At 38.5% G+C, this 22,261-nt stretch overlaps 1 protein-coding gene across 1 annotated transcript in view; it reads right to left on the bottom strand.

The window, feature by feature from the left end:
* The window catches only part of LOC140951297 (uncharacterized), a 20,637-nt gene extending 174 nt beyond the window's left edge, over window positions 1–20,463 (bottom strand). Inside the window, exons 1-6 of the mRNA XM_073400548.1 lie at window positions 19,878–20,463; window positions 11,954–12,189; window positions 8,861–9,730; window positions 7,719–7,772; window positions 4,711–5,336; window positions 1–2,977 (exon numbers count right to left, since the gene is read on the bottom strand). The exon at window positions 1–2,977 is cut by the window's left edge and continues 174 nt beyond it. Of these exons, the coding sequence (XP_073256649.1) occupies window positions 2,687–2,977; window positions 4,711–5,336; window positions 7,719–7,772; window positions 8,861–9,730; window positions 11,954–12,189; window positions 19,878–20,224 (2,424 nt within the window). The 5' untranslated portion in view covers window positions 20,225–20,463 and the 3' untranslated portion in view covers window positions 1–2,686. The remainder of the gene's footprint in view (window positions 2,978–4,710; window positions 5,337–7,718; window positions 7,773–8,860; window positions 9,731–11,953; window positions 12,190–19,877) is intronic.
* Window positions 20,464–22,261: the final 1,798 nt, after the last annotated feature.

Below are 22,261 nucleotides of genomic sequence, written 5' to 3'. Positions count from 1 at the left end.
GCGAAAAGATTGAAAACACGTCAAACTTGCGGCGCGCGCCGCCAAGAAAGTACCCTCGCGCATAAGAATCTCACCACCTACGCAAGGAGATATGTCCAGGACTGAAATTTTCAAGCAGGAGAGAAACGAAAAGTTAGAAAATTTGTTGAGGAGTTCAATCATAAACATAAGTGGTTCCTCGATTTCGTCCATAGGAGTATCTAACGTCGTTGTTAACACCTCCTTTGTGTGCGTGTCTAGGATAAAAGGTACTTAAAGATCCAACAACGCGACGGCAACGAGAACGTCAAAAAAACAATAGGTTTAATAAGCAAAGCAAACTTCGCACGTGCATCACACTTTTATGTTCATAATTGCAGTTTTTGCACGACTACGACGTGAAAAGGCCTAATTTCGCCTTTCTTGGAGAACGTAAACAAGCAACGACGAAGTTTTATTTCTTTTTCTGAACTTGAATATGGTCCCTTTGAATTTAATTTCAGGAGGTTTTCGCTACATTTGACAAAGTCAGTCAGTCAAGTAGGGATATCCGTGATAGAGACTGAAAGAACACAAATTCACTTTTTAAGCGACATTCTCTTTGCCGTCGTGTCTTTAGATATTAAAGTCTCTAATGTTTCCTAACGTCGTTAATATTTTAGCTCACCGACATTTTACAGGACGTTTCCTAACATCATAGTTAAATCATGCATTTCTGGAAGAATTTTCTGAACGTTAATGTTACATTAGGGCTTGCATGCATTTCTATAAAGTTTTTTAACGTTTAAATATTTACTTTCCTTTGGTTGATGGAAGGTGGATCATAACGCTGTCTACAATGAAATGTGACTGATTATCAGACAGTTAATTTGTTTCCCAATAGTCTCAATTTTTTCCAAGGCGGAGGCAACAGAAAACATTGATTTGAAGCAAATTCCACTGTTCGTTAAAGACACAGGTTGTAAGTAATTTGTTTGCTTCCGAGAAAGCGCTCCATCTGGAGAGTCGCGAGAATAAGCGCGCTACGTATTGTTTTTAATGATAAAGTTTCGTCCTACCAGCAGTTACTACATAATTCAGGAGAAGCAACTCTATACAACCAAAGGATACAAACTATGTTAATCACTATCCAAATGTTTGAACTATGAAAGTTTTCCTAAATATCTTAAAGACATGCTTACTTTGCGTCAGCCTTTGTACTCTTCTAAAAGAACTAATATTCTATCACTATGTAAACCTGCTACTACTACTTACGGCCTCAACTCTTTTCGTTACTTTGCATCTAAGAAATGGAACTCCCTACCTAATGTAAGATCTGAGCCTACATTATCTGGTTTTAGAAGACTCCTGAAAGCAGTTTCCTTTCAGACGTGACGGTATATTTAACATTTTTCATACATGTAAATACATTTTTATGTATTTAAATAGATTTATTTTATGTATGTAAATAGATTACTCTTTTCTTTTTTTTTTCTCTCGAAGAAATTAGCCTTTCAGGCTACTCTGAAATTCGAGTATAAATAAAGTTCATGTTTATGTTTTTTTTTTATGTTTTCAATTTAAAATTCTAACATGACTCCGAGGCTTTAGGGTCAAAATTGCAAATTTTTCACGACTCCATTGTCTCGCAATTCCCAGACGAGAATTGAGCCCAAATAAAACCAAACCAAATATAGAAAAATGACTAGAAAGCCTCCTAGAGTCATGTTAGAATTTTAATATATCGAACGTGCCTATTATTTCTCACTTAATTGTGTCAATAACAAAATTCGTCAATCTGATTGGTTCTCAGTCCTGGTTCTCAGTAGCCCTTATCGATTGCTTAATTTGACTGAGACAGCACCAGAACTGTCCAATTTTAGCTTTTCGATTAGATGCTTGTGATCGAACATATCAAATCGGACAGCTGAACAGCCAATGAAAATCGAGCTTCAAATGTTGCCAGCCAATAAGAATTAACAAATTAGTCCATGCTAGCAAATCAAAGCCAACGAAAAAACTTTAGTGGGCAATTTTGCCAGCTTCATTTTGACACATCAGATTTTTAAAAAAAAAAATGTATTGAAAATAGTTCATGCAATTTGAGCTCCATATTCCAAAATTTTAAGCCATGTTTTTGCTTTGGAAGGTGTAAGCTGATGTAATGAGAAGTTTGTACTTTGATAAGTATTCCAATCCTGAGATTCTCGCACTTTGTAATTGATACAATTCAACACTAGTGAAAACACCATAACGTACCATAATATTCTTTGCTGGTCACTCCAAAATTTTGCATAAGCATGGCCCCAAGAGAAACTGAAAACAATGCTTATGCAAAATTTTGGAGTGACCAACAAAGAGTATTATGGTATGTTATGGTATTTTCTGTCGTGGTCAATTAATTGATAACAGGTCTTCGTGTCGTACAATTCAGTGGTGATCAGAATTATCCGGTGGATAGCGTTATCCACCTTTGGAACAACTGGGGCCTGAGTAATTTCAAATTGTCCTCACGCTACGCGCTTGGCCGATTTTAAATTACTAGCCTGATTATTTCCTGAATAGTACTTTACTGAGTCCTATTACCATTTCGAACCATTACTAATAGCCCTTATTGGCTAGCTACATCTAAAGGTCACTTATACGACTAACTTGTACAACAGATAATAAATCCACCAGTCATAAAAACGTAACCGCAACAAAGCAAAACAAGGCAGTCAAATCTATGCTATACAGATTTCAAAAATTTGCATAGTTCCCTCGTAATCATGGCAAGAACAAGCACAATAAAGAACCCAAAACCGACTTTCTGATAAAAAGGATTTTTATACTCGCAAATGACCTCATGCTTTCCGGGAGGCAGCACTACGCTCATCAGGTTTGGCGTCACGTGGTGTATCGTAAGAGAGTGCCATTTACGTGACTGGTCACGTGAGTCATCAGATGTTGAACGGAAGGAGCATCTCCAGTAAGGATGGTAAGTGACTTTTATGAGGAGGTGTTCGGTTCTGTACAAGTTCTAAAACAAAATAGGATTAAGTTAGCAACGTCGTTACCGTGTCAGGTTGAGTTTTGCTTGGAGTACAACAGTTCAAGACTGAGAACTCCCACTTCTTACTGTTAATGGAAAGTACTTAGAGAGACTTTAAAAAGCTGTGTGACGAAATTTAGGCAAATTCAGACATCGAGAACTGGCCACCAAGTTGAGCGAAGGTTTAAATATATTGAGAAAAGGGTTGAACTACACAGCAACAACAAAATATGGCGAGGATGGATAAAATAGGCCAATTTCGATATATTACAATTCATACTTGGCTACGACGCTTGGGGGAAGAAAACAAAAGAAATCTATTATTCATTGATGAGGCTCACTGATTTTAGCTTGGCAAAAATTGCAAATGTGTTTGGAAAAATTAAGTAGACAAGTTTTATTATCATTTTTAAGCATTGTATAGAACAGTTGTCACCCAAGCCGAGGGCTTTTAATATTTTTTAAATAGATTTTTATCTATGAATTTGTAATAACTTTTGTTATATAGATTTAGCCAGTGCTAAAAGCGAAGCCGTCGATACTAAAAATATTTTGCTCAAACAAGGAAACAAGAACGGTGAAAAAAAAAAAAGCAATAGGTCTAATTTGCAAGAAAACAATTTGCACGTGCAGTACACGTTTTTGTACATTTTTTTTGCCGTTGTTTTGCACGACTACAACGTGAAACTTCCAGAAACTTCCTGGTTACCCGTTAAGTGGAGGAAATCTTGTACGTGTACTTGTTCAATGTTTTTTTTGTTTTTCACGTCGCTCATGTTTACTCAGGTGGAAGCAAGCATTTCTCATTTTCTCACCGCTGCAACAAAATTTCACGTTGTTCCTCCAACAAAAAATGTTTCCTTTGCTTTTTTTCTCTCTCGCTCTAGTTCTTTCCCTCGTTGAGCTTCGCTGGCCTGTCGTCCTACTTTCTGTTTTCTCCGTCTTTCTCCGCCTTTCTCTATATTCCAAATTTGTGGGCATGACAATTAATCTAAGCTTGATACTTCAGACAACACACAGAAACATTTTCCTTTTTCCGTTTTCGTCTTTTTAATATTGACTCTTTAGTTGCCTTTGCTTCATAAGACGCGGGTGGCCATACGCTTTCCCGCCAAACTGATAACCTAACATTTGACATCGGCTTACATGTAGTGGTCGATCATCTAAAGCCAAGGAATAAAGTTTGAAAAGTTTTGCTTGTACCCATAGTTTAAAAAGAACTCACCATATGGGGGCAAATGAAACTGCTAACATACACGCAAAAGTTTTCCCCCAAAAAAGAAAAGTTAAGAAAACTACGCCCTACTTAAAGCCTGGACTAGAGAGACTTCTCCCAAAAGGGGTAAGTTTTTAAGGATTCAGGTATATGAAGGGGTAGGGGAATTTAAGTGTCTAAAAGAACTTGTAAAATCATTATCATGAAAATGATAAGAAGAAGACTTCCTGTTGGTAAAAATGTGATTGTGTGAAAAGGGTAGCATTTTTCAATGGAAGGTAAACGAGAAAGATACCTTTTCCTTCAAAAATTGTAGATTAAACGGTTATGGGTTGGACTGAGGATTTTCTTCTAAAAACACTTACCAGTACAGAAAAAACGTTTTTAAGGGTTAGTTTTCATAACGATGGTTACACTTACTTGAAGGAGGACAAAAAATTCCTACCCCACTCCCACCCCCTCACCAAAAGCTTTACATAATGGAGGATAAAAAATGATGGCATACTTGGTTCCAAGTCTCCTCGACCACTTCAACTTGAGCAGAGTACAAATTTCGCTCCGTTTTCTCGGAAATAACTCTTGACAGTAGCAGTGGTGGATTGCGACCGAATTTCACATCTGCAAAGAATCTTTCTTCGGAAGCCTTTCTACCATTAACATACCATGTTGTTTCAAACTGTTTAAAGGATGTTAACCTGTGAATGAGACTAGCGTTCGCGTTGTGATCTGAAATTACAATTTTGAACAAAGCCTTGTGCGAAAGTTCCGAAGATGGATTTATGGCAAATAGTATCCTATTGGTAAAAAGCTGAGTGGTTTTTAACACAGCCCATCGCATGCCTTTCAGGTCTCCTGAAACAACGCCCAGAACATGTGTAAAGTCAAAATATCCATAATCCTCTTGGGGCTCTCTTACGAATACCTCCATCGCACCTATTGTGGCCAGGTACCTCAGCTCACAGTAACGCAAGAAATGTCCAGGAACTTCGATCCCAGACGTAGCGACGAAGCGGATGTTGTAAAGACGCAAGAGATCTGGGAGCCAGGGAGTGGAGTCCAGGGATGGATTCATCTCTTCCAGGTAGTACAGAGACAAGGTATCGTGATAGCCTCTTGAATAGGTGACAACCCCTAAAAACAAACGGCAATAGACAACTGTCGGTTGGTAGCAAGAGAGTTTTTAAGAACCACTGTTTTAGTCAAAATTTCATTTTTGTAAAGTGATGAAAAACAAATAGAACTATTGCTGAAGAGGTTTCATGTGAATGGTCACACCATTCAATTTTGTCTTCAGGCTCAAAACCACATTGCAGGACGCCATCATTCATTCTGGGAGAATATTAGGAGTGAAAGGCTTAATGAATAGATAATATCCCCAAATACTCACCGTAGTTAGTCCCTACACCCGGAAATTCAGTAGGAGACAATAAAAAAAACGTCCCGGAAATATATTTGGACAGACTTTAGATTCTGGGAATTAAGTTGGACCTAAATATCGAGAGATAGTCACAAGAAATTTAGCGGTCTAAACTGATTGAAATTTCAAAACTCAACGAAGGGGTCTTACGGCTTATGCTCGAAAACTCGATTATTATGTTTTTCGGGATCACTGACGAAGGTACTGATACGCTCAAAATTATGCTAAACTGGAGGAGTTTAATATGCTCCTGAATATGCTGGGCTAAAATGCCTTTTTCCCTTCGGTACGTTTAGATGTAAATCCACACGAACGAATGTGATGCCTGACCAGACACTGACAAGATGCAGGGGCATACACCCAAAAAGAGAGGGTGGGTCGGAACAATTGCCAGCTACGTGTACGTAGGTAATATTTATTTTCCTGAGAATTATTTTTAAAAAATAATACAAAATTCTAAAGAAAATGGCGGCCGCGACCCCCCTCGGGTCACCACCCCTAAATCCGCCTATGAAATGGGTAAACTAGGCTTTCTACTATGCCAAAATACATTGGGCACAGTTGTTACGAGTCTCTGAAGGTCTCCTGAGGAATTCAATTCCTAAAATGGCCGTACTTTTAACAACTGTGTACATTGCGGGCGTTGCATGGAAAAATTAGCATTTAGGTTTTAGACGTGCAATACGACAATTCACATTGAAAAAAAAAAAAGAAAGTTTATGCCACAACTATGGGTCAGGGGTACCAAATGAATTTTTTCTACAAAATAACCGTTCCAAGGAGCAAATATTGCCGAGAAATTATTAAAGCTCGAGAAAGGCTAATAAAGTCTGGATAATAGTTCCGCTCTTTCGGAGGTTGTGTTATTCACATTTTATCAAGATATTTCGTTTACTGCTCCTGAAAATTTCGGTGTAAGAAAAAACTCCCCCTGCTGCTGAATGTCCTCGAACTTTCGACCGAACCCATCAGGGTAGCTAACAGTTTCGAATGAGACGAGATAGCCACTTAGCCAAACTATCGAGAGGGCCACAGTTCCCCTAAGGCATCAGAACATATAGCATATATTACATGGATATGGATTTATTGTATAGCCAGGAGTACGTTTTTCCTGCGCATTTGAAGTGGAAGATCCCGTATGTGCAAGATACGCTCATCGTTCCCGCTCGGTTAACCAATCAGGAGGCAGAATTCGCTTCATGTTGCCCGCTGGCGTGACTCGCTACGCTACACATCCGGAGCTTCGTTAAACTCAGCTTGAGTTTAACGAAGCTCCGGATGTGTAGCGTAGCGAGTTTTGGCATCAGAAGTTTGTTTTGTTAAGTTGAGAGCGGAACAATCATCATCACTAATATGCATCGACTTGCTACTGCGTAGTTTTGATTTGCAAGATTTCAACTCCAGAATAAAAAATTAAATCACCTTGTGTAATAAAATGCTTAAAAAAACAGCGTTCGGACTACAGGTTTTCAACCACAGACTCACAGTTAATGACTTATTAACGTATTATGCCCTTCATTCTCTGATCAAGCTATTAAAACAAACTCTCTGAATATTGAAGCGGAACATAACACAATTTCAGTTATCGTGAAAATTTGTGCCCGATATACCGAATAGTCTCGGAGAAATTATCTTTGAAAACCTCGAAAATAAACAAACAATGTATGGGCTCATTAACCTTCTTGCCACCCAGAAATTTCGCATTTTTCGATTGCTGTTATTTCCTTTGTTATTGCTTGCAAAAGGTTGAAAATTGCAGAAATTGCTCAAATTAACTTTTTGAACTTTTGAATTGAATTTGTGCATACGGTGACGCTTTCTAATTCTATGGGTTAAATCGTATGTTAATGAGCAAAAATGTAAACAATGACGTCTCCAAAGATTCGCCTAAACCGTCCAGAAATTTCTTCGCTGACTAATAAGTTAAAAACACCTTGTAAAGCCGCAGTAGTGAGAGAAGAGAGAACTCTTCAGCAGCCTTTATTCAAAGACTTATCAAATTCAAGCTACAACAAACAAAAAATTCACTGTCGGACTCCAGGAAAAAAGCGTCTACACACATTAATGCGAAAGAGATAACAATTCTTCGACTTTACCAGGCTTTTTGCTGAGGTGAGGTATAAGAGACAAGTCCCTAGCGCCACTTAACCCTGTAAAGAACAAACAAACAAAGAGAGTAAAGCGTTAGCCTCAGTTTCAAGCTTTTAATTGACACGAGCAAGTCTCGTTTGTCTTGGAAAACTTCCTGGTGTGTCTGCCTGAGAAGAAAAGGGGCCACTTCGCCCAGTAGCCAATCAGCATTGAGTATTTGGAGCACGTGAACGATTTCGCCCAATGAATGTGCGAGAAAATTTCGGTGACGCCAGAGTGACTAATGTAGTATAAGTCACTGACGGCACTAGAATGTTCTCAAGCGCTGATTGAATCAAAATCGGTCACGAGTTGCAAATACTCAACGCTGACTGGCTACTGGGCGAAGGGCTCCCTTCTCCTACTTACCGCTTTGCGCTTCGGATGCCAGTGGCACCAGTCACTATTTTACCACATGTGACTAACATGCACAATTTTTCGCACCCCTCACCCTGGCTACATACATTTGTCTTACACAGTAAATAAGCATAGGTCAAAAAGAGAAATATTGACGCGGATTTGTTTTCAAACAATCACTCTGGCAGTAGTAAAAGGCCAATATACCCTGATTCTGTAGACTGTAGGCTGTTTTATTTAGTCGTGAAACGTTGGTAAGCCGGGATAGATGTTACTGATGAAGTATCTCTTATTGACAATTATTTTATCTCTTCATATCCAGTCTTTTATATCTGAATCGATAAGATTTTAGAGAAAAACGTGCGTTACACCCGTTTGCATTCCTTTGCTCTTCTTCTTCTTTTTTTTTTTTACTGCCCTTTTTGACAAACCACTATTTCATATATATATTCTTTTTAATAAATAAAATTTTTGACGTGGGCCCTCGCGATGAGTTTTGTCACTAAAGGCGAACTTCGCCTATAAAAATATGTTTCAATAGAAAAAAATTAACGCTCAGAAGGAATATGGGAGTGGTGAAGACAAATTGCACCCAAGTCGACGCCGCGCATTAAGGTGCCATTTTCATAACTAGAATCTCACGGCGCCTTTCCTTCGCGTGAAGCTGCAAATGTATCACGAGTCCAGTTTTTTCGGACCCTCTTATAAGAGATTCTCTTTGCGAAACAACTTGCCAAGAAAGTGAACTCACCTAGAAATTTCGATGCGAGCAAGCGTCCGTTTTTCGGGTGAGCCTTCAGTTTCTCCAGTCCGTCAGAGAACCCTTCTATCTCAATCATGGAGAAACGTGCATTGATATATTGAAGCTGAGAACTGAGATAAATAGGCGGAAATACTAACATAAGAACAATCAAGATATTTTTGCTTTGAAAATATGTATTTGATATTCTGCACAAAGACGCGCAAAGAAAGTAAAGAATGCGAGCTAATGTCACGGCCATGAGCAATAATCCGCAAAATTGGAGCCCAATTATGTAGCGAAAAGCTTCGAGCTCTTTGTGAAAAGGAATCAAGTTGTATAACGGCCCAGAAAATGTTCTGCCAAGAAACAAAAAGAAGGTGACAGAAAATAATAACACAAGCCAAATCAAAAGTGTTTGCCGTTTTGTGAGGTGACCAATGTCTTTAAGTTGCGTGGAACAAACACAAGCAAACCCCGCAAAAAATCCCAACGTGATAAATGGAATTTTCCTTTCGTGGTCAAACAAATCGCCGGACAAAAGACTTCTGAGGACAAACTCAAAACTGTGGCCATGCTCATTTTCACTCTTCCACGGAAGCCCGCCCATAAAGTCGAAGTTATTAAGTAACGGAATTATCCACCAAGAGAGCAATGCGACGCTTAGAAAATGCACGTAAAAAGCTCGCCAGATTGAAGGCGAGAAGAGCTTTTCTCTAAGTGGGTTAGTGTTCGAAAGCATGCCTATTAGCAGAGTAACTCCAGTAACAATGCCGAGGTAGACACCAAAGAATGCATTCGCGGTGAAGTTGAAGACGATGAGAAGGATCGTACCGTTTCTTGAACCACTGTTGTAGAGTAGATATTGATACAAAAATCCAACTAAAGAGAAACAAACAGTAGGAAAATAATGTTAACAATTAATGCTTTGCAGGGAAAAACAGTACCGAGAAAACTGCGCCGAGCCATGGGAAAAAACCGGCTGCATATGAGGATTTAAATGCATATATTAGATGCGGGAAGACACCCAATAAACAAACCAATGGTTACAAGTTAAGTATATTTATTTCCTTTGTTTACTACTTACAATACTCAACGATACCCAGTTTAACCTAGTCTGCTACACAGCCGTTTTTAGTGTTGTCACGCAACGCTCCTCCCCACTAAGTGGGGAGGAGCGTTGCGTGACGACACAAAAACGGCTGTGTAGCAGACTAAGTTTAACCCTTTAAGCCCTAAGAGTGATCAGCATAAAATTTCTTCTTGCAATATCAATGCTTTGTAAAACAGAGTGGTCATGAGAATTACGGACATGATCACACAAGATGAATTTACTTGATATTTTTATTTTCAATTTCCCCCCACTACTTCTGTAGGATATGAATAGGGGCAACAAATCAGAATTCACCTTTTGATCTTAGGGTTTAAAGGGTTATTAAACCTCCATATCGGTGCTCTTCTTATCTTTTCAAACATGGGTCTTTCAAACGTTTAGCCAAATAACACACATTTGCTCAAAAGACTTATTCTATGTCTCACATTTTAAACAGTTAGAGCGTTTTAAAGCTGCACTTACGAAGGTGGCCTGCAATATTTATATTTTCTTTCTGTCTGTATACCATTGACATGGGCAAAACGGTTGGTTCACGGTTTGGGCAAATGTTAATCAAAATTCAAGACCTGAAATTTGGTCCCGGAATTGTGTTCGCCATTTGCACTAACCAGTTAGATTTACCGAAAAACGGGCGCGAAAGGCTGAAACCGGTATCAAAGCCGGGCTTTGAAGACATGGAACACGGATTTCCGTTTGGAACATTCCAAACGGGAAAACAGGACTATCTTTTTAGAAGTTCCGTTGCTCCCGGACGTTTTACACCGAAACGACCTGAAAAGTCATGTTCCATTTGCTTTCTAACCGGATTCGAAAACTTGTCGTAAGTAGTAAAGAAACAAGGTAAAAACCTCTAACTCAGCCAAGCAATTAAGAGAGAACTACAGCAAGCCGTCACTTACTATTCGCACATTTTTAAATCCGTACTTGGCTGTATAACACGTTTATGCTTTTTTCTTCGTCTTGTAATTGGATAGATCCTTAGTGTTATTATCATTCGATTGGTCGTTTTCACCATGTGACCTGCAAATAACTACCTACAAATAATAGTCTGCTCATGCGCAATGTCGTCCAATTGAGTTTGGCTTCTGCAAAAAATATTCTGCTCATGGGTAAACGAAACCACGCTTTTCTCCTTCTTGCAATTGCTCTTGCGTGAAAAATGGCAGATCGCTTCGCTTATTTCCCAAAGATATTCATTAAAAAACAAATTTGGTGATAGAATGATAAAAAATTATTAAACTCGGTTATCGCAACTGAAATATCGTGATTTGTCAGTGTCTTGCAAATCAATTATTTGCCTTAGCTCGCCACTGACAAATCAACCTCGTCCAGTAATTGCTAATTATTGGATAAAATACTTCGCGTCACTTCCTCCACCATTCAGAATTAAAATCTCAAACTAGTTCGTTTCGCGGAGTACATGCACAGCATAATATACAGTTCATATTCAAGAGTGAATTCTAGTCGTCTACGGGACACAACTTGAAAAATTTAAAAAAATTTTTCCTTGATTTTGGAAAGAGGGGAGGTCCAAATTTATGCAAGGATCTAACGTTCACAATCGGCAAGTAGGAAGAAGCCGCACGAAGGCAAAAAAGCCATGTTCCCACCCTTGATTTGGGGGAGAGGGAGTTCTCAATTTGAGCACCAGTCTAATTTGCAACATCGGCGAGAAGGATGAAGGTCAATGCGAAGGCCAAGACGCGCCATTTTTCCATCTTCTTGATTTGGGGCAAGAGAGGGCCTACTGACAACTCTCTCGTAACAGACACCTAGAGTTGGTCCCTGCTGTCCTTTTCGTTAACTCTGTATAAGGCAGAGGCTTTGTATGAGATTTTGGAAACTTCTTCTACCTACCCCTCCCCTAACCCAAACGTTTGCCCTAAGTAAGACGTTAGTGTTAACGTTAGGTTACGAGAAGGGTAGGTGGGTTAGACGGCCACAGAGAGTTGACTGTACTCTCAATACAATCAAAGAGATTAAAAGATTACCTGCGAGAGGAAGTATGGCCATTCCGTAAGTTTGAGTAAAGAGACCATACTCGTAAAACGCTTCCAACTCCAAACCAAACTTACGCCAGCTGTGAATTGAATGCACAAAGAGGGCTGCTAACGTCGCCTCGAGACGGGTCATCCTTAATTTACGTAGACCAATGAACCACGACCAGGGCATCGATGACAGAAGAAGAACGAACATCCAACGGAACATTAGCAAAGGCGAGATAAACCTTCAGAGAGAGGAGCACGTATCTCAGTTATCGTATGCTTGACAGTCGTTCGGGCGAAAATGATGAAGGTGGTGACGCAAAAGTATAGCCAAATATCTCACACTTACCACTTTTTCTCGATTATTTTACTCAATTCCGCCTTACAAATTTGCTCTAGGTTTCACACTTTAAAGAGTTTTAACTCTTAAAAGACGTTTTGTAGCTGCATCTAAGAGGAAGGCTTGCCCTGACGTTTTCAAGTCTCGAGTTAAAAACTATTTACTTTGCGCCAATAAAGGTTATCTGTTTGTGACCTCCGAAAATAAGTCGTTCACGCGACCACGAAGTTCCCTCTTCCATTTCAAGTTACTGAGATATGTATTAACTTGGCATCAGATTTATTTGATTTGTATACATGTTCCATAATGTAGTTTCCTTGGCAAGGATTTTTCCCACGGCTTTCCTCTTACAACTGTATACAGGGCTGAAAAAAACAGTCGGTGTCTGTCATCGGACAATGCTTAACTAAAACCGACCCATGCCTCACGAAATCATAACCATGTTCCTGACAAAGTTAATATCAAAGAGAAGAGAAGGGTGACGTCACAAAACCTCAAATTTGTGAAATTATGAGTCTGGATAGCATATGTAGAAAGAACAAGCTGAAAAAAAAACCTTTGCCAAAAATCAGCCTTCTTGGGAAAATTTGCGGGGAGATATAAGTACCTTTATGCTATGATGACTCTGTAGTCATTGACAATTCAATGTTCAATGTCCAATGTTCATTGTCAATGTTCAATGTTGGTTAGTGAACATTCCTCATCTTGTTCTTTCTGGACATGACAACCTATCCCATCATTTCACAATACTAGCTTTGTGACGTCATCACTTCTGTTCTATATTTTGCGGATGAATAAAATAATCTCCCCAAGCCTTTCATTCACAGTTTTCGTTAAAGACGCGCAATCCGTTGATTGAGTTCGATATATTTTTGTTTCGTCTGACCAAATTGGTGACTTAGCCAGACATTTGTCCTTTCAAGAAAGATAAATTATTTGGAGCTCTGGTATCTGTGGTATAGGTAAGTTTGTTATTTTTCTTATAGGATAAGTTCCCCAAGCTATAAAAAAAAAGTGTAGCTCGTCATTCAAAAAAAAAAAATATTGGACAAAAAACAGTGCCTTAAGTAGAAACCCCGGCTGAGTTCTACTTTTCGTAACAATTAAGACGACAAATTATGTCCCAAAACGGAGGTTAAGATTTTTCATAGTTTTGCAACGTGGCAAGTTGCCCGAACGTTGCCACCGAAATCGCCCGTTTTAGGCGCGAAAACCAAAACGGAAGCAGTTACATATCAAAGAATTCCACCCGCAAGCCGCTGATGACCTCACACGCAAATAATCATACATTCCTTCGCGTGGATGTTACACTGCAATTTAGAAGGAAAACAACGCGGTTTCTCACGACAAGCCCGATCTTAAAGAAAGGTTTTTGATAAGTTTCTATAGATTTGCTTTAATCGATAAGTTTACAATAAAAGTGTTTTGTAGTTCATTAAACGCTTTCACGCGTATTTAAGTTCAAAGCTTCTGATTTTCAGTTGAGATCCAGTTTGAAAATAAGCGATTGCTATGTTAAATAACGTACCAAGAATTTCAATTTTAAGCCACTGTTGACCTTAGAAGCACGTATTCATTTTGCATGGAAATTCAAGTACGTCAAGTAAGAAACAAAGGAGGTTTCTCACGCCACAAGAATAGGGCTTCCGTTTGGAGTCTCTATAGATTTGCTTTGGTTCTTAAAGTACTTCTACGGTCAATAAATTCTATCACACCCTTTAGTTCAAAATTCTAGTTGAGATCAGATTAACACTGAGCGTTTGTTCTGCTATATTAGTTCAACGTATCTCAATCCATATTAAATCCGGAAAAAGTAAACATGGTCAAACAAGGAGGCCCATGTAGCTTGCGGAGACTGCAGTTCAGAAAACCATTAAACGCTATTTCAAGTGATTTTAAGCTAAGGTTAACCTTTTTTCTAAAACAACAAAGTATTATTTCGTGTCAAAACAGTCAACTTGTCGCTTGGTTTGCAGACACTCATTCCCACCAAAGAGACGTACAGATTACACGCAATATTAAAGTTCATATCTATTTCTGAGACAGAAAATTCGTCTTCAAATTAGAACGCGAAATTCAATGTCCTTTTTCGTATATCCTAAATTGTAACGGTAATTTATCAACTAAAACTGCCGTAAAATTCACCAATTCGGCGACCTGCGCCCGGCGGTCATGTGCCAAGCTGTTGTAGTTAGTTAATGTTTATAGTCTTTCTAAAGTTAATGTAAGCTAAAAATTTGCCTGAAATATTATTTACTCTCTGTTTTCTCCATAATTCGCCTCTTTCACTCTGGTTGTCGAGGTATGAAGCCTGCCTTGAAACGTCGTGTTCAACTCCAAATTCCATTGCGATATCTACAATTCTAGGCAGCCATTTAAAATATTTAAGAACCTTCGTGTAATATTGCATTCTGACTACCAGTTCATAATTTCAGGTCGCCAAGAGGCGACTTCATTTGTAAAAGATGAGTTTGGAGCACTGCAAGAGTCTACGTAGTTGAAGTTCACTCGAAAATAAAGGTTAACCGCGACAAGAAAGGAGGAAACCATAGGCCGTTAAACAGGGATGCGACCCTGAATATAAGACTCTTCTGATGCAAAGTCTATTTTAGCCTCAATAAATCAAGAATAGTACGGTCAAAGTCAAGATCTTAAAAGAAAAGAAGGAAATCCTGAGTCAGGAGCAGGAATAAAACTAGTGACCTTTCTTATTTACCAGCTGGAATGCTGCGATTTCACAAAAAAAGTCAAAAATCTAAAAGATTAGAGGTTCAATTTCGGTTGGGGAATTGCAATTTTTACCTCCTTTTTTACTGATTACGACATTCAGCAATACTCCTTATCTACTAATTGCTCTACAACAACTATAATAATACAAAAAATCAAGAATTAAAGTTGGTTTTCAAATGTCGAACAGAGGTCTTTCATCAAACACAATACTTTTAAAGTAACAAACGCACCACTTAATGCTTCAACGAAACGAATGTTCCGCTAAAAACTATGGACTAAGCATAAATTCAAAGTCCCTGAAAGCAAGACAACCTAAAGAACAGCGATATATAGAGAAATTTGCAACTGAAAGTTTTAGCCACCACATACTTCAATTTTTGCCCTTTTACAATGGCCTAGTGTGTGTTTTTCCTGTAAGTAAATTGGATCGATATCCTAACTTACGTAACGCTTTTCACAATTAAGCCATTGGGCTAAACAATATAACAAACAGAGTACCTACCTATCATGCAAGCAACAAATAGATGCTAATTTACTTTTCGTTTTGCTTGCAACTCATTCCTATTTACGTTCCCTTGACAGTTCAGTGGAAATTCAACTTATTTCAAATTTGCCAATGAACAAACATAGGCGACTGTAAACTCGCGAGTTCAACTTGAATAGAAACAAAGCAAAATACGAGCTCACGAAATGCTACCGGATAAAACAAGCTCAGTCAATGACACATATGTAAGAACACAAAAACACTTTGGGACGTTGACGACAAATTTTCAAACTCAAAGACAAAGTCAAGATTCAGACAACAAGAAAAGTCGCTCAACAGCGCCAAAAAGTAACTGCGGCTTCCACAAGGTTTCAAAGCTATTCAACTATTCAAGTTCCTAACAAAAGTTTCATTAAGATGGACTCCAACCTTACAGACATCAAGTCACCTCTAGTCCTGGTTCGTTCTAAAGGTGTAGACAAATTGCTCAGTGGTTTAAACATTTGTGGACTGGGAGCCCATGGCCGGTCCCGTGGCATATCAGCCGATATCTCTTCGCGACGAGACTGCAGCAATGTATGCATCTCTGGCAAAATGTTTACCCATTTCAATCTGCTCACATAGAACATTCCCGTTTTCGGAAAAAGCGAAAAGGAACAAGTCTTTAACTATCACTCCATCTCTCTGACAGGCCTTTTAGTAAAATCCCAAGTAAAGTTCGACAACGTCAATCAATTTCTGCGTTCATAGGACTCAACTCATTTCAGTCACACTGGCTTGGCGTCCTCGCTACTCCTACACATCGCAACGGCTAACCCATTTTTTGCACTTGTGAGATAAGGGCTCTAGTCGAAAGACAAACTGCTGATGTAGTACTTCTTCGATATACTTCGACCAAGCTTTCGATTCAGTTTACACAACCACGTCATTCTAAAGTTAAAAAGAGTGGCATAATCGGTTCTCCTCCCTCGCTGTTGACTAAATTACCTCGGTACTAGTCATTTTCAACGTCTTGTAATAGAGGGATGTCTATCTAACTGAAGGGCAACAGTCTTGTCTGGAGTTCCACAAGGAAGCATACTAGGCACGCTTTTAGTGATCTTGTATAGATATTAACCGACGATCAAGTCCTACCGAAATCTGTGCTTACCATACTCGAGTAGTCTATCGTGTAACTCCCTTCACAATACCTGATACTTTTCAAGAAAGCGTCCGACGAATCGCAGATTAGTGTTGCACATTGCTGTTGAGAACTAACACCGGCCAACAAATACTAGTGTATGGTATATGAGAGTAGCCTGTTCACAGACCCTCTATTTTCTCTTTAAAGTCAGTCGAGCGCGGGTGATAAAATATAAACCGCAAGGGATTTATTGACCGCCGGCGCAAGGGAGCAAACATCTTGGAGTTCTTCGACTCTTACACTGATCTTTTATGGAGATCCCATGTTTTATCAATCGTCGCCAGCTGAAACAGGTCAGTTAATGGACATAACTACGCGCACGTTTGTATGGGAAGTGTTCTATAAAAACCTTTTCTACACGAGTACAATTTTCTGGTGCGTCCATAATGAATTATTAGAGAAGGCTTGTCCTGTTTGAAACCCGCAACAAGCATCTTTCCGACAAATTAGGTCATGTCCAACGTAATACATCTAGACTGATCGAGGGGAATGACACTTCTCAAAAACATTTTTTGGTTTAGATATTGTACTAATTGGAAAAATCTACATGCCTTAATAGTCGAATATAACGCAGTTTATGGTATAAAAAAGGGTTAAAGAATTCTTATAAATTTCAAATCTAGTATACATGTTTCTCTGTAAGCAATTTGTAGGTTTATGTTACTCGTCTATTTCACAGAAAAACAGTTACGGTATCATCATTTCATTGTACTTTATGTTGAAAGCTCCCAACATTTCACTTGAGGTCCACGTTGAAAATAGAGTGACTGTTTTATTAGGAATTTTAATTTTGAGCCGCCGTTGACCTTACACGCACGTATTTCATTGCTTCTCGTGGGCATTATGCACGCCATACTCAAGTCAAAAAATCAAGTAAAAAAGGGCTTCAATTTAAGTTTCTTTTGATTTGCTTTGACAGTTTTACAATGAGAGTGCTGCTTGCGTCCGGCATTAAATTCTTTCACACTAGCATTGGTTTATAGTTTTAGTAACGATCCAGATTAAAAATGAACCCGGCTTTGTTCCGTCACCAGAAGTAGCACGTACCTGTCCATATTAAATCCGGCATAACTAAAGATGGTCAAAGATAGAGGCACATGCAGTTTGTAAGACCTCAGTTCAGGAAACCATCAAGCGCTATGCTAAGGGTTTTTTTTTTTTTTTAAAGCATTATATCGTTTCAAAACAATCACCTTTTCGTTTAGCTTGACCTCTCAGTCCCAAAGAGACGTACAGATTAAACGCAATATCAACGCTCATAGTTATTGCCGACACAGAAAATTCATCGTCAAACTAGAACACGAAAGTCTATGTCCTTCCTTGTATCTAATTTCTAAATTGTCAGTATGTGGTAGTTAAAAACCCCACTACGTAGTTCAAGTTTACTAGAAAATAATGGGTAACAACAAGAACGGTGGAAATCATTAGTAGCTGTTAAACAGCTTTAATGGTGTGTACACGTTTGGACTTCAAGGATGCGACCATGGTTTGACTAGTATCAGCAGCACACAGCTTACATTTACAGCGAAGTGTTACGGGAATTATCAAGCTTCTGTTATAGATTAGGACGAGTAATTAGGGACCACTTGAATTGACTTCCATTGGACTATACTGGGCGAGTTGCCCAAAGTTTGCACCCTTTGTTTGGTAAATAAAATATTTATCATAGCATCAAAACTTTATTCTGGGCTCACGTACTCTGCACGAGTCCACTAGCAATGTAAGCCACTGAAGTAACATTTTACCCAATTTGCAAAAGTTGATTTTCCTACATTTACTTTTGTTTCAACCTGCTTTGAATAAAGGCAAACCTCACATAAAAGCGCAGCTGACATTAGTATTTTACAAAGTCAAAAAAAAAAATGACAAACAAGTTGGACCACGTGAAAACAAAAACCGACCGACCAAAATTAAAATGGACGGGCCAAAGTCTGAGAACGAGGACAAGCAATAATAAGTGTCATTGTTTTCTGAAATGTCTTGTATGTAACTAATCATGACCTTTTCCAGTGTAAGAGGTCTTTTAATTAACAGGGTTCCAAAAATTCTGATAAATAAAGCTTTTGCTCAACAATTTAGATATACAGATATTGCGATCATCAGAATGGTTTAATTCCTTCGACCCATATACCCCAATATGTGATTATTTCAAGCTATCGTGGAATTCCTTCAAAGCTAGTATGTTTTAGCAGTTTTCTTTGATCTTCAAACACAATTTTAAGCTGAGGTGAACCCCTCCAGTCATTAAACAAAATAAACTGTTAACTTTGGAAACAATAACAGCTTTGCGTCCCCAGTGCAAAGTTGTTTGTCACGGAACTAATTTTCACTTCCTCGTAAGCTAAAAACACGGCCTTTCTATCCAAGGTGCAATTCAGTTTACCACGTTCATGAATTTTCACGCACAGATTATCCTTACCAGGCTTTTTAACTGACAGAAAATCTTCCCACGTACATGGCATTGCCACTGCACAGATTAAGTGATAATTGTTTCAAAGGAATTAAGCCTAACAGGAAGATTTCCCAAGTAACATTTGAAGAAAAACATCCCTGTGTTTTTAAAAACATAAAAAAATGTGACTGTCAGGATTTTAAACAAGTGACCTTGAACAACTCTCACCATTTCAATAATAATAATAATAATAACATTTATTTAAACCACGCAAATTCAACTATACAGTTTTCAAATGCGCCTCACAATTAAAGATCAAAAAATATAAAAAATGGAAGTAATAATTATCTAGTCTATAAATTACAACACTATATCAGAAAAGGACCAAAGAAGGTTCCACTGTTGGTTTGCGGTTTAATCACTGACGTTATACAGTCTCTTTATACAAACATTCTGCGCCTTTTTATTCAAACGTCAGGAGAAAGTCCAAGTAATGTGTTACCGGTCAAGGGAACAACTTAATTCAAGTTAAAGTTACGTAATTTACATTAGTTATGTAACACTGAATAAAAGTGGACAAAATCTCCTGCGCACAAAAAGTTTAAGGAAAGACTTTGAAATTTTTTGACAATAAAATTGTTTTGTCACCCTTGAAACTTGCAAGAACAGTAAATGAATATCACTTATTTTAATGTATCGTCGTTTTTTCCTTTTTCAAGGATTTTTTTTCCCTGTTATTAACCCACTCGCCCCCTGAAACTCTCCACATGAAGGATTGAATTAAAACAGAATTTTACTTACGATTCTGCTAAGATCATGAGGCTGGCATTAAGCAGACATGGAAGAGGGTGATAGGCTAGAAAGAAAGGGTAGCCCAGTGTTAATTCATCGAACCAAAGATCGGTTGTTCCTCTTTGAAGAAGTTCTTTCAAGTAAAGTGCTTCGACTTGATGTGAGTACATATCACCTCCGTGCGCATACCCAGTGTTGCTTGTCAAGAACGGGTTAGAGTTGGAGACCAGTGAGAAGAAAAATGATGAACTCGTGGAAAACAGAACAATGAAGCTCAACCAATGGGGAATGTCAAACTTTGTCTGAGAATCTTCTTCGCCATCTGTGGTCATGTGTAATGGATCTTGATCACCCATTTTCAGTTTTGAGTTTTGCGGTCTACAAAACTTAGTTATGCACTAGTGACGAGATCTGCCGCTTATATCCTCCTTAAATTTGGGATCTGCGAAAAAGGGCCAATCGCTTATCACGAATTTTTAAGCATGTCATTCCTTTTTCCACCCACGCAGGAAACGCACAAGATGCCAGTGTCGACCAGGGTGCTCAAGTTGGACACCTACCAAGCTCGCATGCCAGGCCGCGATTTTGAAAGAGTTGAGTTTAGAGCACTGCAAGAGTCGTAGTTGGAGTCTATTAGAAAATAATGGTTAACGACAAGAAAGGAGGAAACCATAAGCTGTTAAACAGTTTTAAAATGGTGTGCGCGCCGCTTGCCCTTCAAGGATGCGACCCTGGATCTAAGACTGTTTTTACCCTCGTCCTGATGCAAGTCTGTTTTAGCCTCGATAATCAAGAAGAGTATACGGTCAATGTCAAGAACCTAAAGGAAAAGAAGGAAATCCCGTGGTCGGAAGCGGGAATCAACTAATGACCTTCCTTATTTACGAGCCACAATGTTATGATTTCACTACGTTACAAGATTTAAGTTCAATTTCGGTTGGGAAATTGCAATTTTTACCCCCTTTTTTTCCTGATTACGACATTCAGCAGTATTCCTTATCTACTAATTGCTGCAAAACAACTATAATGATACAAAAAATCAAGAATTAAAGTTGGTTTTTAAATTTCGGACGGAGGGCTATCATCAAACACAACACTTTTCAAGTAATAAACGCACCACTTAATGCCTCAACGAAACGAAACAGGGGCACCCAACGACTGTTTTCTGTAAAATATCTGTTCGGAGAAGCAAATATGGCCTAGAATTTTCTATTACTTGAGGACAGCTAAAAATTTCTAGATGGACGTTCCATTCATGAAGAACTTTCGAAGCTTATCTAATAAATTCCCCATGATTTTCTGAAGTTTAATTTTTTACATTTCACTCCCCAGGTTAGGCTTTTTTTCTAGAAAAAAGGAAACCTGAAATTTTCGGATTTAAAAATGTGATGGAGACAGGTATCAGAAAAATTCTTACTTTCGTAAAACGTTAAATTGCATCTAAAATTTTCGGGAAAATAATACTGAAGCCCTTGTAATTCTCGAAAAGACTCAAGTTCCCCTAAGATGACCGAACAGATACAAATTTTAAAGCTCCGCTTAGAATGCATTTCTAGAGATCTAAAAGTGCTCTGGATAGCCTAAAACGTGTTTTCAACGTATTTAGGAGGAGACCGTCGTTGGGTGCCCCTGACGAAAGTTCCGTTAAAAACTAAGACTAAGCATAAATTTAAAGTCCCTATAAACAAGACAAACTAAAGAACAGCGATATATATAGGAATTTGCAACAGAAAGTTTTAGCCACCACATATTTCAATTTTTGTCCTTTTACAATAGCTGAGTGTGTTTTTCCTCTCATTAAATTGTCTCGATATCCTAACTTACGTAACGCTTTTCACAATTAAGCCATTGGGCTACTACAATATAACAAACAGAGTACCTACCTATCATGCAAGCAACAAATAGATGCTAATTTACTTTTAGTTTTGCTTCCAACTCATTCCTATTTACGTTCCCTTGACAGTTCACTGGAAATTCGACTAATTTCAAATTTGCCAATCAACAAGCATAGGCGACTGTAAACTCGCGAGTTCAACTTGAATAGAAACAAAGCAAAATACGAGCCCACGTAAAGTTACTTGATAAAATGCGCTCAGTCAATGACGCATATGTAAGAACACAAAAACACTTTCGGAGGTTGATGACAAATTTTCCAATTCAAAGACAGAGTCAAGATTCACAAAACACGAAAGGTCGCTTAACAGCGCCCAAAAAGTAACTTTGGCTTCGACATGGCTTCAGAGCTATGCAACAAGTTCCTAACAATAGTTTCGTGAAGTAATGGCCTCCAAACTTACACACGTCAAGTCACTTGGTTTGTTCTAAAGGTGTAGAGAAATTGCTCGGTGGTTTAAACATCTGTTGAATGAGAGCCCATGGTGCCAATTGCATAT

This window comes from Porites lutea, chromosome 10 (assembly GCF_958299795.1).
Source record: "Porites lutea chromosome 10, jaPorLute2.1, whole genome shotgun sequence".
NCBI lineage: Eukaryota > Metazoa > Cnidaria > Anthozoa > Scleractinia > Poritidae > Porites > Porites lutea.
The sequence above is the reverse complement of the archived record's forward strand: the minus strand, read 5'-3'. Positions and strand labels throughout refer to the sequence as shown.